The sequence below is a fragment of the Phyllosticta citriasiana genome (assembly GCF_038021145.1).
Source record: "Phyllosticta citriasiana strain CBS 120426 chromosome Unknown IWZ02scaffold_5, whole genome shotgun sequence".
In the NCBI taxonomy this organism is placed as follows: domain Eukaryota; kingdom Fungi; phylum Ascomycota; class Dothideomycetes; order Botryosphaeriales; family Phyllostictaceae; genus Phyllosticta; species Phyllosticta citriasiana.
The window spans coordinates 752,705-767,885 of NW_027117282.1; the positions used below are offsets into that span (position 1 = coordinate 752,705).

At 55.5% G+C, this 15,181-nt stretch overlaps 5 protein-coding genes across 5 annotated transcripts; 4 read left to right on the plus strand and 1 right to left on the minus strand.

Moving 5' to 3' along the window:
• Positions 1-2,882: 2,882 nt before the first annotated feature.
• Positions 2,883-5,891, plus strand: IWZ02DRAFT_468932 (uncharacterized protein; the record flags this gene model as incomplete). Its single annotated transcript, XM_066768668.1, has 11 exons — positions 2,883-2,904; positions 3,066-3,351; positions 3,773-3,779; positions 3,833-3,951; positions 4,005-4,271; positions 4,327-4,765; positions 4,826-4,944; positions 5,002-5,192; positions 5,241-5,291; positions 5,476-5,676; positions 5,728-5,891. 11 exons carry the CDS (start codon positions 2,883-2,885, stop codon positions 5,889-5,891), a joined length of 1,866 nt encoding a protein of 621 aa, XP_066623711.1.
• Positions 5,892-6,457: 566 nt separating this feature from the next.
• Positions 6,458-8,318, plus strand: IWZ02DRAFT_227314 (meiotic expression up-regulated protein 14). The gene is made up of 5 exons (XM_066762911.1): positions 6,458-6,747; positions 6,926-7,059; positions 7,125-7,308; positions 7,377-7,689; positions 7,748-8,318. Exons 1-5 carry the CDS (start codon positions 6,630-6,632, stop codon positions 8,058-8,060), a joined length of 1,062 nt encoding a protein of 353 aa, XP_066623712.1. The 5' UTR covers positions 6,458-6,629; the 3' UTR covers positions 8,061-8,318.
• A 258-nt stretch (positions 8,319-8,576) lies between these two features.
• Positions 8,577-8,882, minus strand: IWZ02DRAFT_432089 (uncharacterized protein; the record flags this gene model as incomplete). Its single annotated transcript, XM_066766195.1, has 1 exon — positions 8,577-8,882. One exon carries the CDS (start codon positions 8,880-8,882, stop codon positions 8,577-8,579), a length of 306 nt encoding a protein of 101 aa, XP_066623713.1.
• A 97-nt stretch (positions 8,883-8,979) lies between these two features.
• On the plus strand, positions 8,980-10,183 carry IWZ02DRAFT_228013 (uncharacterized protein). Its single transcript, XM_066762915.1, has 3 exons — positions 8,980-9,598; positions 9,788-9,913; positions 10,002-10,183. The coding sequence occupies exons 1-2, from the start codon at positions 9,077-9,079 to the stop codon at positions 9,818-9,820; spliced, it is 555 nt and encodes a 184-aa protein (XP_066623714.1). The 5' UTR covers positions 8,980-9,076; the 3' UTR covers positions 9,821-9,913; positions 10,002-10,183.
• Positions 10,012-14,692, plus strand: IWZ02DRAFT_468934 (ABC bile acid transporter; the record flags this gene model as incomplete). The annotated part of the gene is made up of 6 exons (XM_066768669.1): positions 10,012-10,034; positions 10,148-10,348; positions 10,373-10,969; positions 11,021-13,087; positions 13,235-14,621; positions 14,672-14,692. 6 exons carry the CDS (start codon positions 10,012-10,014, stop codon positions 14,690-14,692), a joined length of 4,296 nt encoding a protein of 1,431 aa, XP_066623715.1.
• Between the last annotated feature and the right edge of the window lie 489 nt (positions 14,693-15,181).

Consider the following 15,181-nt stretch of genomic DNA (forward strand, 5'->3'; position numbering starts at 1 on the left):
TTTCTTGCGTCTTTTCGTCCTCGTCCGAGCATCCGGGGAGTCTTCGTTGTTTATCTCGATCAGACTTTCCTCTTTCGTCTGAACGAGCGGCAATGAGCCCCTTGTAAATGTCCTTTGCATCATCCAGTTTTCCCTGTTTGTAGTGAACTTCTGCCAGCTGCTCTCGTACTTTGATCCTGTCAAAGGGTTTGCCGTGCTTCCTCTCCCCTTCCTCAAGATGCTCAATCATCTTCATCAAAGAGTTCTCCGCTCTGTTAAAGTTCCCCGCCTGCAACTCGTCTCGAGCAGCTATCCGAAATCTCTCTACAAGTCTTGCATTTACGTTGGCAGGGAAGTGGTCCTCGTAGTCGGGGTCCGGGTCAGAATCAGAGTCTGGACTATCCGGCGTCAAACTGAGTTCTTGCTGAAAATTGCGGAGCTTTTCTTCCAATGGCATTCCATCCAGTTCCCACAGGTCATCTCTCCAGGTCCTCGTCGAAGTTTTTCTTTCTTGCGTTGACCTACTATCGGATCTAATGGACGAAGCCGGCTTCACACTGGCACATGCGCTTGCATTCATACTCGCAATTTCGCTTGCGGCTTCGGCAGACTCCATGAACTTCTCAAAGTCTGCAACCACACGTTCCTCTTCTTGGATGTCCTTCTGGCTCAAATCGACGTCTTGGCTGTCAAACTGGCTGGTCGGCTCTCGGGAGGACAAGGAATTTTTGACGTCTTGAATGCGAGCCTTCAGTTCTTCAAGCTCGAACCTAATGGTTCCATGATTCTGCGCCGCTGTCATTCTACAAGTATGGTCAGCATTCCCGTCCAGTACGTCTAGCGTGTCGTTTATTCAGAGCTCCCAAAGGTCGGTACAACTAACATCTAACACTCAAAAAGTCGGTGAAGACTTACAAATGGACCAGCTGCAGCAAAACCTGTAACGCATGCGTGTGAGACTTGATGTGTCTCCTCAAGATGGCAACAGTGTGCGACTTCATATTGAGGTGAAGCTGCATTATGGGCATTCTTCCAAGTCCATGTCGAGCCGAAATATTCGCAAGCACGGAGTTGAGTTTCTTTAAAGTCTTGTCGCAGCGGCCAAGCAGCGTTTTGACATTTCTCCAGTATTCGTCGAGCTCGTCCAGGGACTGAGCGCGCATAGTGGAGTGGACTAGCTGAGAGACATCCCGAAGCATCCTGATTTCAATCAGCATGCTTTCGATGGTCGTATCCACATGCTTGGAATCGTCGACAAAGCGGCCCAAGGTGTTGATAAGAGAGCCGCATAGCGAGGCTATCTGAGCGGTGCTAGCGAGGACTGATAGTGGATCCATATCGCAAAGATGATGTGAGGCAATCAACGGAACGAACGCTTGGTCCTCCGAACAGTCAGTCTGGGGAAAGACGGGATGGTCTGGAGAATGTGGAGAGAGGTGCGGAGGGCTATCATGGCACCAGGAACAGCTGAGCCTCCACTCGACGTCTGTGTGTGTGTGTGTGTGTGTGTGTGTGTCTGTATGCGGCAACGGCTATGCTAACGTGGACCTGCGCCGCTGATGGCAAAAGGAAGAGACAGCCCAGGGCTTACCGGAGCTACAGTCACCGTCGTTTAGGCGACAGTTGCCTGATTCTGCTGGCCAGGCCAGGCAGCCAATGATGCACAGTGATGCGGCTCGCACGCGCGTCCGTCACTCCAGCTCTGGAAGCGAGTCCGTGTCACGAGATGCCCTAAGTAGGTCGCCTGGCACTTTGATGCCAACGCATTCCTCACCGCGGACACCAGCTCGCGTGCCACGCCCGTCCAGCAATAAAACAAAACTGGCCGCTTCTCCCTGCGCAACACGCTCTGGCTAATGGTCACGCAGGCCGGCCTGCCCATTCATGTGGAGGCGCAGACCCATTTGTTTGATCGCGGGGAACCACCATTTGCTGCTGTCAGCGTTGGGTCAACGCCTTTGGGGAAATCTACTAGGGCAACTTCGTCCAATGCAGACGCCGTGCACGACGTCCCCTCGCCACAAACAAGTCTCGCGCCCCCAGAACCCCGTTGGCCCCGTCATGAAGAAATTTGGCGCAACCTGCTAGCGCAAGCTGGGAAAGAGGACACATGTCCCGAAGCCTTGCACCCCAGGAGTTTCTTGAGAAAGTTGAAAGCGACAAATGACAGGTTGCTTGGAGCAAAGACGTTCTACCGGAATCCTTCGAGTGCTTGGCCCGATGCGCGCCCCTCCGCATTCTACCCCAGGCGTACCAGGGTGACAGGCTCTTACAGATGAACATGCAGCCACCCTCAGCTGTCCTTGGCGAGGCTGAAAGTGTCGAGGGCCATAGAGACGAGTTGCCCAACTCTCCATGTCAGCGTTCCTCCCATTCTTCAATGAACACCCCCATCCATTCGCCGACTTCTTTCCTTGTCCGCTCCCCCTCTCTTCCGGCATTGGCGCCTTTTGACCCTCCATGAGATTTCTCGCTGCTGTGTGCGCAGTCGAACAATGAGTCGGCCCTTCGAGCTTCAAGTATGGCCATCGGTGAGTCCTCCTGACGCTAGCGTCACAACTGCCGCTACTGTACTTATCGGCTTATGCGCCTACCAGCAGCCTGGGAACGGGGCCGTGCACGAGAGTCGATTCGACGATCCCGGGGCAGACATCCAAGTCTAGTGAGTGTAGTCAACTGTTATCAACCAAGCCCTGTCTGTCCCTGTGCTTCTTGGTCCCTTACAGAATTGGTACTTTTGACTTGCATTTGGGGTAGTTGGACGAATAACTCACTCCCTCCGATTGGTTTTTTTGCGTCTTTTTCTCCCCATGCAACTAGAGAACAGTTGCCCGCTCCTCCACTTCGTTCGAAGTATTTCACGTCATCATGTAAAAGCTCAATCTCTCCTCAAGTAAAGGCAGATGCTTGGTTTCTCGATCGGTGGTTTGTCGACTTGCCTCTATGCAGGCATTTTACTCTTTGGAGGAAGCGCCTCTGCCTTGTGGATACTATTACCCCAAGCCGCGCCGCCCTGATCTTGTTCCTTCACCACAATAGAGCTGGACACAGCTGATATCTGGCCATTTCATTCTTTTACTAACCAGACTCCACATGCAATAGCATCGACAATCCGCTTGACGGCCGAACACCCGAAGAACTCGAAGAAGACGTAGTAGTCTTCAGGGATAAATACGGCCTAACTGACGTGATCAACCTCGAGCTGCTACAGAATGGAGCCCGCATAGCGCAGAACCCCAGGCTCTTCGAGGCGATCGAAGGCCTGACGGAAAAGGAGAAGCAAGCTCTACGCGATGAGCAGACAAAACTGTGGAAGCAGCCGCGTGATCTCTGGCTGACCATTGGATGTACTTCAATTGCGGCGGCTTTGCAGTAAGTACTCTTTCTCTGTTATTCATCAGCTAAATGAATATTCAACTCGGTTCTACAAAAGATGTGAAGGTTTGCTGCCTCTTACTCTGGCAAGAGCACACATTGATCGCTGCTAAGGTTGCTGTGCAAACTTATTTGATTACTCTCTGCACTAATTCGTCTGGGGCGGTTGAACAGTCCCTATTGACTGAGCTTCCCAGAATTTGTGTCTTCGTATGCGTGGAATGATTCGGAGCTGGATGATTCCTTTCCGCACTCCTTTGGCAACATTGATTCTCACTATTCACACATTTTGTCTCGTGTCTGCTGCGAGTTTTGGCTGCAGTCCCAACATGTTCTGTCCCTGTCCCATTATATTCGTCTTTTGTCATCCTTATTTTGGGTCCCCACTTTGTTTGCTCCATCTGACCAATTTCTCCAGGGGCTGGGTATGACGAGACCCAACACTGATCAAACGGCGTACCCCTGACAAGTTATGCAGGACCAGACAGGTTCATCGGGAGCCAATCTCGCCTGGCCTGGTGAGATGGGGGTCAGTTTCGAAAACGACTGGTTGATCGGACTGGTAAACGCAGGGCCATACTTTGCAGCCGCAGTATTGTGAGTCGACTGCACCCAAAGCTTCAGATGACTTACAATACTGACATTTTCAGGGGATGTTGGCTTTCAGATCCACTTAACAACTACGTAGGCCGACGAGGAACGATATTCTTCGCCACTGTCTTCTGCTTTGGTTCTGTCATCGGCGCCGCCTTTTGTCAGACTTGGCCGCAACTCTTCATCTGTCGTCTTCTGCTTGGAATCGGCATGGGAAGCAAGGCATCTACGGTCCCCGTCTATGCAGCAGAAAATGCGCCAAGTTTCTTCCGCGGTAGTTTTTTGTGTGCCTGGCAATTTTGGGTTGCCTTGGGTATCTTCTTGTGAGCTCGCCCTTCTCCAATCGCGTAAAATTTTTTGGCTGAAACCCTCTCCCAGAGGCTTCTCCGCAAACCTGGCGGTCTACCAGATCGGAGATATTGGTTGGAGACTGCAACTTGGCAGCGCCTTCATCCCCGCTGTCCCGCTACTCGTCCTCGTTTGGTACGCTCCTGAGTCGCCCCGTTGGTACATCAAAAACAAGTGCTACGCCGCAGCCTATCGCTCGCTCAAGCGGCTGCGCAACGTCGAAGTTCAAGCCGCCCGAGATTTTTACTATATGCACGTGCAGATCGAAATGGAGACGCGCGTCATGGCAGAGCGAGGCGCTCCGCTGGAGAATCTGCATTACAGAGAACGCACGCCAGTCGGGCGCGACTTGCACAAGGCTGGCCAGTACATCCAGCGCTTCGTACAGCTTTTTACCATCGACCGTGTCCGGCAGGCCACGCTGGCCGCGCACACGGTCATGATTGCCCAGCAGATGTGCGGCATCAATGTGAGAATCCGCAGGCCCCCAATCCTCGGCTCCTGAAAACACTGACGAGACCAACGCTAGATCATGTCCTTCTACGGCGCTTCTATTTTCTTCACGCCCGAGTCGTCAACCGACTACAAGAGCCACGACGCCCGCACGGCGCTGCTCGTCTCCTGGGGTTTCGGCCTGGTAAACTTTGTGTCCGTCGCGCCGGCTCCCAACCCATCACAGCGAGCATACTAATGCGTCCGTGTCAGCTTTGCACTGCCCGCCGTCCATCGCATCGATACACTGGGACGCCGCACGCTGCTGCTCGTGACTTTTCCGGGAATGGCGCTCACGTTGCTCGGGGCGGCGTTTTGCTTCAAGATTCCCGACGGCCAAAGCCAACTCGGCGCGGTGACTTTGTTCATCTTTTTGTTTGCAGCGTTCTATTCACCTGGTGAAGGTACGTTGTGCATCAGTGCTCGAGAGGAGACGTGCTGAGGATTCGCAGGACCCGTCCCATTCACGTATTGCGCAGAAGCTTTCCCTCTCTCTCATCGTGGTAAGTGTTCAGAGCCCGGGGTACCAAGATTCGGTATCGAAATCGTGGCACACAACCTAGTTCTTGTCTGCAACAGCTCCCTACTCCTACAGCAAGGAATAAATATCCCCTTGCAATTGTACCACGACATTTTGCCCTTGGTTCTGCCAAAGAAATCTTCGCAAGCATGCTAATTCGACATCAGAGGTCGGCATGAGTTTTGCCGTCGCGACAAACCTATTTTGGGCGGGGATTCTCGCACTCGTCTATCCCAAAATGAGCTCTGCGCTCACGCCGACCGGCGCATTGGGGCTATTTGCGGGACTCAATGTCGTCGCGTTTGTGATGATATTTCTTTGGGTTCCCGAGACCAAGCAGCGGACGCTGGAAGAACTCAACGCCATATGTAAGGTTTCCAGCGGCCGTTCTTTGGGGATGACTGGCTAACAAGGAGCAGTCGAGGTGCCTACGCGGCGGCACATGCGCTACCAAATAGCGAAGACGATCCCATGGCTTTGGAGACGCTACGTGCTGCTAAAAGACGTGGACAAAGAACCGCTCTACGTATTTAATCGAGAAAAGGGAGAAGCGCAGCAAAAGAGGGCCTCCAGGCGCGAATAGCAGTAATTAAACTGCCCATGCACGGTGGCGTAGGTTGGGCATGTGTTGGCGCAGCTTTTTCCAACCCACAAAGGGTGGTGGTGACACGGTCAGCCCGCGGGCAGTGGGCGAGGCGGCTCACCAATGACACAGGTGGTACCGCTAGATGTCGCTCTGGCGGCGCGAGGCTTTTGACGAGTGCGAGCTCCAGGCCGCTGTACATGTAAACTAGCTCCTCTCGGTCGTGGTGCGCCGTCGTTTTTTTGGACCCTTGCAGCTGTCAACACGATGGCGTGTGAGTGACGGAAGTGTAATCCTTTGGCAGGGCGTCTTTGGCGTAGCTTGGCGGGAGGATTGTGAGTAATGTCGGAAAAACAAGTGCAACAGGTCGACGTGTTTGACAGTTTAGAGCTGCGTTGGTGTAGAAACGCGACGCGATGGGCGGCGATTGTGTGGAGAGCGGAAGGGCCGCACCGGAGGAACGGCACCGGCACCGGCACCGGCACCGGCACCGGCATGACATCACTGGCTGAGGCCTCGTCATAGCACAACTAAATGGAACCTAGGTCAGCTCAGGTCTCGCCCTTTCCGGTTCCAAGACTCCCGTCGCCTTGATCGCTACATCTACAAAACAACAACCATCCCCGCGAAGATCTTCTTGCACACCTCCATCCTCTGCCAGTCTTCCTACCCCACTCGCACCTCCAACAACTTGACCATTCGACCCATCCGTCTACATTGCGCCCGTCAACCACCGCCATGCACCGCACCTATTCGCTGCGCCAGTCGCGCGCCCCCACGGCGTCGCAAATCCAGAACCCGCCGCCGCCTACCTCGTCCACCAAGTCTGGTCGCTTCTTTGGCAGGGCAAACATCGGTGCGTCTCCGCCGCCACCATCCGTCGCGAGTCCGGGAGATCCGTGATAGTCGGGGGATCAGCGTCGCTGGCCTCGCGAACCCCTCAGTGACCACACGCGACTCCCCGGAACATGCTGCACGGATGGAGGACAAAAGTGCGACAAAGACATGAATGTGGCTAACATGGGTTTTTCCAGGGCACTCGTTCCGCCACAAGACGGCCGGCGCATTCGGCCCCGATCTGGCCAAGAAGCTGTCGCAACTGGTCAAGATGGAGAAGAACGTCATGCGCAGCATGGAGCTCGTCAGTCGCGAGCGCATGGAGGTTGCTGTAAGTGCAGACCTGGCGAATAACTTGTGTACAAAGCGCGGGCGCTGATCCGTGGTGGCGCGCAGCAACAACTGTCCATCTGGGGAGAAGGCTGCGACGACGACGTGTCGGACGTTACAGACAAGCTTGGTGTCCTCATTTACGAAATCGGCGAGCTTGAGGACCAATTCATCGACCGCTACGACCAATACCGTGTGACTATCAAGAGCATTCGCAACATTGAGGCTTCGGTTCAGCCTAGCCGTGACAGTACGTCATTTCGTTACACTTGGGCTCGACGAGCGACTGGATGCAGATGGGCTGACAGATGGGAACAGGGAAGCAGAAAATCACGGACCAGATTGCCCAATTGAAGTACAAGGAGCCCAACTCTCCACGCATTGTCGTCCTTGAACAAGAGCTGGTTCGCGCCGAAGCCGAGTCGCTTGTTGCTGAAGCGCAGCTGTCGAACATTACTCGCGAGAAGTTGAAGGCCGCCTTCACCTACCAGTTTGACGCTCTGCGTGAGCACTGCGAGAAGCTTGCCATCATTGCAGGCTACGGCAAGCATCTGTTGGAGCTCGTCGACGACACTCCTGTGACTCCGGGCGAGACCAGGCCCGCATACGACGGCTACGAAGCTAGCAAAGCGTAAGTCTGGAAACGACAATGAGGAAGATGCAAGTGAAGATGCTAATAATGAGCATAGCATTATCCAAGACTGTGAGGACGCCCTGACGAGCTGGGTTGAACAGAATGCGGTCGTCAAGTCCAACCTCTCTACTCGTTCCCGCACCCTTTCACAGCGCCGCCATTCGCGAGCTCGACGATCCAACGGCGAAGGCCTTGACCTCTCGGGGCAGGACCAGCCGCTCGAGGGCCGCGAATCGGGGCTCTGGGTGCCGGCGTCGGAGCATGCGGCGCGCGACAGCTATGAGGACGAGGAGGACGAAGAGGATGCGCCGAGCACGATTACCAGCGAGCAAAGAGGGCGGGAGGAGGAGAGGAGCGTTGCTGTCTAAGGGGAGGTATGAGGAGAAATGGTCCATGTGATCCGCGGAAGCAGTAATGTCGAATATACCCTTGGGTTGATGGACGGACGGACGGATGGTCGCGAAGGTTTCTCTTTGTTCTAATGATGGGGGGACGTGGAGTTGGGAAGGAGTCGCAGGCATTTCAAGTGTTTTCCTTTCGCATGTGTACGATTTGAGGCAGAGTCGGCCGCACGTCAGTTCGTTTGCGATCAGAATTGGTTCAAAATTGACAAGATGATTGTTCTGGATGCAGTCGGGCCTCTCCGGACCCTCGTTCCCAAGCAAAGGGATCCGTCCAGATAAGCAGTAGGCCCGAGGGGAGCATAGTGTGCATGGCGGACAAGGGCAACCCGGCCGCGTAGCTCGCATGCCCCCTCTTCCGGCCATGGCCGTTGGTGCTTTGAAAACCACTTTTTGGCTTTCTTTTCATGAATCCATCAAGCGGTGACGGCTTTTGGCCACCGTTGACTCTGGCTCTTCCCAAAAAGTTTCCAGCAGTGAGCTTCACCCGATACGCGCCATCCACACCGCAGACGCGAGATAATCAGTGCTTGCAGCTGATGTGCGTCTGGACCGCTGATGGGGATTTGATAAGCAGGGAGAGTCATAGGAAATCATCGCCGCTTTATGTGGACCAAGCTTGTCTCGTCCAGTCTTCACTTGCCCTCCATTCTGCTCCTCTTGCCATTCTTCTTCTTCTTCTTCTTCTTCTTCTTCTTCTTCTTCTTCTTCTTCTTCTTCTTCTTCTTCTCCTCCTCCTCCTCCTCCTCCCCCTCTCGTCCGTTTCGTGCTGTCGTCTGGTCCAGCCATTTCATGCGTCACATGCGCGCCATGACTATTTTCCAACCTTGAAATACCCACACCGCCGCTCAGCAAACCGTCCAGAGAAAATTTTATTGACCACTTTCATACTCGGACAAGACGATCCTCGAGCTTGACCCCGGCAGCGTGCGCGCGCCTTCAGCCGACCTGACCAAACCCCCTCTCTCCCCATCGCGACCACCATGGCGGCGCCGTTTTTCCCGTTCGCCCCATTCGCCCGCGCTCTGCTTCTCCAGACGACGACCTCTTCTCGTGCCGACGCAAACACACCCCCCGACCTGTTCTCCGCCCAGCAACAGCAAACGCCTTTCCAATCTCTGCAATCGTCCGGCTCCGGTTCAAGATCATCATCCAAACTGCCCCTCGCAATCGTCACCGCAGCACTCGCTCTTGTCTCCGTCAATGCCGCCATTAGCATTGCGCAGACGTTTCGCCTGCGCCGCCGTGCCCCCAAGCTGGAAGCGCCGTCGCCCGACGCGCGTGCCGTCGCTGCGGGCAAGGCTGCCTATGCCGACGTTGACGGCGTTGCTACGCCCGATGCTGTGGCTAGGTACGGGTGTGCAGTCAAGGTGAGGCTGGCGCTGTTGACGGGCGTTGCTGTCGCTGGCTTCGCGGTGGCGGTGGCGAGGGCCGTCGTTGGTGTGTTGGGGTACCAGGAGAAGGGGCTGCTGTGCGCCATGCAGTGGGTAGGAGCGGGCTTGTGGGTGAGTTAGTTCTCTTTAGTCTTCAATGTTTTTCTTCTTCCGCGTTTCTTTTCCTTTTTTCATTTGGCTCCAGAGTCTCCGATGGCTCCGGATCGATGCAACATAGACATCAGTGGCTTTGGAAGAAGATGTTGAGCATCTGCATGCTTCCTTTTGAAAAAGGTTTGGATCCATCCTCATGTTCAGAAGCAAGTAGGATATCTTCGAATTGGCCCATTTTGAAGCAGCTCAGAGATCAGTGAACCCTTTGGATTACTGCGGGCTCCAGGTTGTTGGGTAGACGGTTTTCAATATAGTCGGCATCCAGCAGCTCAAGTCCTGCCCCTTCTTGTTGCAACCCTTCCATTGAGCCCCTCTCTACTTCTACATAAATGGTAGATCCACAACATCTGACTGTGGCCAGTTGCCTCTCAATGCCCAATCCATCGAATTACTAGTAGAAAAAGAGCCTTTGCGGAGATACAGCTTGGCAATCACCAACGCCGCCACATACCTCATCTCGCTCGCCGTATTCTGCTACGTTGACAACTTTCGAACGCTCCCCAAAAGTCTCCTAGGCCTCTCAATAGCACGCGTGGCCCTAGCACTCCTCGGCTTGATACTCTGCACACTGGTCCCACGGCGACCTCATGTCGAACACAAAGGCCGCCCAGTCGACACTGCGCGTAGCAGCTCTGCCTACTCGCGCCACACGTACGGCTGGTTAACGCCGCTCCTCTCTTTTGCCTCAAAGCAGGGCTTCCTGAATCAGTCTGATCTGCCGACCCTCGACAGCCACGCCCGCTCCCGCGACCTGCACGATGCCTTCGTGGCGTCCAAGTACACGGGCCGTCTTTGGAAAAACATCATCCGCGCGCATATGCCCGCTTTCACCATGCAGTACATTATCGCTGCGACGTCGGGCATCACGTTCATGGCACCCCAATTTGCCATGTACAGGCTACTGCAGCTGCTCGAGGCGCGCGATGCCGGTGCAAACGTGACGGTGGCAGCGAGTCTGTGGGTCGTGGGACTCGGTGTTGCGGTGCTGGTGGATAATCACATCGACAACTGGCGCTGGTGGCTGAGCTACGGCAGACTGAATGTGCCGATCCGCGTGCAGTTGAGCGCGCTGATTTTTGCAAAGAGCATGCGCAGGAAGGAGACTAAGGGCGTGAGGAAGGACGCAGATGAAGAGAAGGAAGAACCTGGTGGAGAGAATGACGATGAAGATGAGGAAGAAGACGCGCTCAAGCAGACGCAGCAGGGTACAATTAATCTCGTTGGTGTTGATTCGAAGAGAATCGCGGACTTCAGCACCTATCAGGCCGTCGTCTGGAGCGCTGTGATTAAGCTGACGTTGGCCTTCATCTTCATCTACAAGCTCGTAGGGTAAGTGACGCCTCCCATTCCAGAATGAGAAAATAGTTCTGACCCTGCAAGGTGGGAGGCACTCCTCGCTGGTATCGCGGCTCAGATTTGCGTACTGCCGCTCAACTCCTACTTTGCCCAGCGGTACGCCAGCGCCCAAAACGACCTCATGTCCGCCCGTGACAAGAAGCTGGCCGTCTTGAATGAGGCATTGACTGGCATTCGCCAAATCAAGTTCAGTGCGCTGGAGCAGCAGTGGCAAAGGAAGATTCAGGAGTACAGAGAGACTGAGCTCAAGATTGTCTGGAGAGTCTTTGTCTCTGACACGTTTCTCATTTTCTGCTGGATCTTTGGACCCTACATGCTCTCGGCAGTGACTTTGGCCGTTCATGCTGTCGTCTACAAGCATCTCTACCCGTCGATAGCTTTTACCACGATCGGCATTCTTGGTCAGATTGAAGGCACGCTCGCCTTTGTCCCCGAAGTCATCGCCATGGGTATCGACGCTTTTGTTTCTATCAAGCGGATCGAGGAATATCTCAACGCTCCTGAGAAACCTTCAAACACCATCCCTGGCGACGAAATTTCCTTCAAGCACGCCAACGTCGCGTGGCCTTCCGACTCGGAGAAGAACGAAGAGTCGTTCGTTTTGCGGGATCTCGACTTTGCTTTTCCGACAGGCAAGCTCAGCGTCATCTCCGGCCGCACTGGCAGCGGCAAGACTCTCCTGCTCAAGGCAATTCTCGGGGAGGTTGACGTGCTCTCTGGGTCCATAGTCGTTCCGCAAGCCCTGCCCGTTGAGAAGCGCTACGACCATAAGGCCAACCCGTCAAACTGGATTATCCCATCGGCCATTGCCTTTGTCAGCCAGCAGCCGTGGATTGAGAACCACACTTTCCGCGACAACATTCTTTTCGGCCTGCCCTTTGATGAGAAGCGCTACAAAAAGGTCATCCAAGCATGTGCTTTGGACCCAGATCTGAAGTTGCTTTCGGACGGAGACAGCACGGAAATTGGCGCCCAGGGAATCAATCTCAGTGGTGGTCAGAAATGGCGCATCACCCTTGCTCGCGCTCTTTACTCTCGTGCTGGGATCCTCCTCATGGACGACATTTTCAGCGCCGTCGACGCCCACGTTGGCCGCCACATCTTCGAACACGCGCTGTCGGGCGAGCTGGGCTACGGACGGACGCGCATCCTCGTCACGCACCATGTCTCGCTTTGCCTGCCACGGACCAGCTTCGAAGTGCTCCTCGGCGAAGGCCGGGTTGAACACGCCGGGTTGGTCGCAGAACTACGGGAAAACGGGGGGCTGGGAGAGATTCTCGAAGGAGAGCTTGAAGATGAAGATTTCACGGACGAGTCGCCCCTGCTTGACGGTGGCAATGGCTACATGTCGCCGCGCAGGCGGCGAAGCTCAGCTGTCCGACGAGGCAGCCTTTCCGCCGCGTTGGAAAACGGCATTGGTAATGGTATCGGCCGGATCAGACGTGCATCTAGAGTTAGCGAGCGGTCCGCCCTCATCGACGATGGCGGCCACCACGTGCATCTCGACGCTGCCGGACCCAGTGAGCCGCCCAAAAAGTTCACAGAGGAAGAGACGAAGATGAAGGGCAAGGTGCTACTGTCCGTTTACAGACACTACGTCAAGGCTGGCGGCGGATACTGGTTCTGGGCCGGCATCGTGCTGGCATTTTGCGTCATCCAAGCACTCATTCTCGGCCGCTCGTGGTGGCTCACCATCTGGACGGGACAGTACAAGACGCAAGAGTCCTCGACCGGCTTGGTCGCACGCCTCCTCCAACATCCCGTCCGGGCCCCTTACCACTCGCAGGCCCTGACGCGCGACACAAACTTTTACGTGGGTGTCTATATGATCATTTCGGTCAGCATCTCGCTTTTTGGCACCATCCGCTACTATGTCGTCTTTTGCGGCTCCATCCGCGCCAGCAGGAAGCTGTTTGACGACTTGGTGTATGCTGTCCTGCGCGCCCCTATGCGCTGGCTTGATACGGTGCCCACCGGTCGCATCCTCAATCGCTTCACCGCCGACTTCAATGCCGTCGATATGGAGCAGGCTAGTGGGTTCTCGTTTATGCTTTTCCATATGCTCCTCGTGGTGGGCATCATTGTTGCCGGGTAAGTCGCTTTTTGCCACTGTCTGCTTGTTGACCCTTCATTTTGAGATGCTTTCGAGAGGCTGAAATACTCTTTCGTCTGTTCATTTTACCCCTGACAACGATACTGCCGTTATTTTGTCAAGGGCTGCGGCTGACTTTTCTACAGCATGATGGTCACACCAGTCATGATCCTGTTCGCCATCATCCTGCTTGCTCTGTGCCTGCGCTACGCCCTTTTCTACCTCGTCGGCGCGCGCGAAACCAAGCGTCTCGAGAGTCTGGCCAAGAGCCCCATGTTCGAGCTCTTTGGAGCATCGCTCTCCGGCCTCAGCACCATCCGTGCCTTTGGCAAGGCGTCCGACTACATTGAAAACATGTTCAACCTGATTGATCGACACGGACAAACCATATACTACATGTGGGCCTTCAACCGGTGGCTCACGTACCGACTGGGCGTCATCGGCGCTGTCTTCTCGCTGTCCATGGCGACGTTGATCGTCTCGCTCAAGAGCATCGACGCTGCGCTGGCCGGCTTCGCGCTCGGCTTCACGCTCGAATACTCGATGGCCGTTGTCTGGATGCTGCGGCAATACGCCATCGTCGAGCTGGCCATGAACGCCGTCGAGCGCGTCATCGAATACTCATCGGGAATCGACACCGAAGACCAAGGCGGGGCGCCCGCGCCCGCCGCCTGGCCATCGGAGGGACGCCTCGAAGTGTCCAACCTGGTCGTCAGCTACGCGGCCGACCTGCCGCCGGTGCTCAAGGGCGTCAGCTTCAGCGTGCGGCCGAACGAGCGCGTCGGCGTCGTGGGCCGCACCGGCGCCGGCAAGTCGTCGCTGACGCTGGCCCTGTTCCGCTTCCTCGAGGCCCGCGAGGGCAGCATTCACATTGATGGCCTCGATATTGCTGCCCTGCGCCTGCACGACGTCCGCTCGCGCCTTGCCATCATCCCGCAGGACCCCGTCCTCTTCTCCGGCACCGTGCGCTCCAACCTCGATCCCTTCGGCGAACACGCCGACGATGAGTTGCGCGAGGCGCTGCAGCGCGTGCATTTGGTTTCGGCCGCCGACTTTGCCTGCGAGCCCGATCAGAGCAGCGGCAGCGGCAGCGGCGCCAACAGCAACGCCAACAACACCAACACGAACGCCAACCCCTTCGCCTCACTCAGCACAACCATCTCCGAAGGCGGGTCCAACCTCTCCCAAGGCCAACGCCAACTCCTCTGCCTGGCCCGCGCCATCATCGCACAGCCGAAGATCATGATGCTCGACGAAGCGACATCAGCCGTCGACAAAGCGACGGACGAGCGCATCCAGCGCAGCGTGCGCGAGCAATTCGACAACAGCACGCTGCTCGTCATCGCGCACCGGCTGAGCACCATCGTCGATTTCGATCGCATCTTGGTGCTCAGCGAGGGCCGTGTCGTCGAGTTTGGCACCCCGCTTGAGCTCATGATGAGGGAGGGAGACGGGGCCGTTTTTAGGGGGATGGTGCGAGATAGTGGTGAGAGGGGGGCGTTGGAGAGTGTGATTTTTGGGACGGCGGAGGCGGTGGGTGAGGATGAGGACGATGAGGATCTGGTCGTGTAAAAAATATGTAGATGATGGGAGACGGCGGTTAGGGGGTGGTTCGTGGGGAGGGGTTTGACAGGGGTTGGCTTGGCGAGGATCCGTCGAAACCCCCTTCCTAGTACGCAACCAGGTGCAGAAAAAGCGTCGGTTCGTGCGGTTCCGGTGCATACACTTGGGACATCAGATGTTCGCCTCGCCCTCCTTCTTTGTCCATGCCAGGCCAGTAGAGAGATGACTTCATCCATTTTGTGCACCATCATTCACAGGAGTCACGACGGTTGACGAAGAGACTAGACGAGCAGACCGAGTGCACACATGCAAGCATTGGAATCTTAGACAGCTTCTTCAAAAGCACCATGTACCAAAAATAGTAATGGAGAACATAGACGACGACGCCCAGGGGTAATCTAGCAGGTAGCCCAACAACCCAATCCTCATGTGGAAAGCGTAGCGTGTACAAAAAAGCGAAGGTGTATTTCTTTCTCCTACAGTCCCCACAACTCCTTCCTTCCTTCCTGCCTCTCTACAATTCAACTCCA

Bases quoted from the DNA above. Each gene is read 5' to 3' on its own strand.
- IWZ02DRAFT_227314 (XM_066762911.1), top strand. From the start codon at position 6,630: ATGCACCGCACCTATTCGCTGCGCCAGTCGCGCGCCCCCACGGCGTCG. The intron at 7,309-7,376 runs GTACGTCATTTC...AGATGGGAACAG, and splicing joins GGTTCAGCCTAGCCGTGACA to GGAAGCAGAAAATCACGGAC. The intron at 7,690-7,747 runs GTAAGTCTGGAA...TAATGAGCATAG, and splicing joins GGCTACGAAGCTAGCAAAGC to CATTATCCAAGACTGTGAGG.
- IWZ02DRAFT_228013 (XM_066762915.1), top strand. From the start codon at position 9,077: ATGGCGGCGCCGTTTTTCCCGTTCGCCCCATTCGCCCGCGCTCTGCTT. The intron at 9,599-9,787 runs GTGAGTTAGTTC...CATGTTCAGAAG, and splicing joins GGGTAGGAGCGGGCTTGTGG to CAAGTAGGATATCTTCGAAT.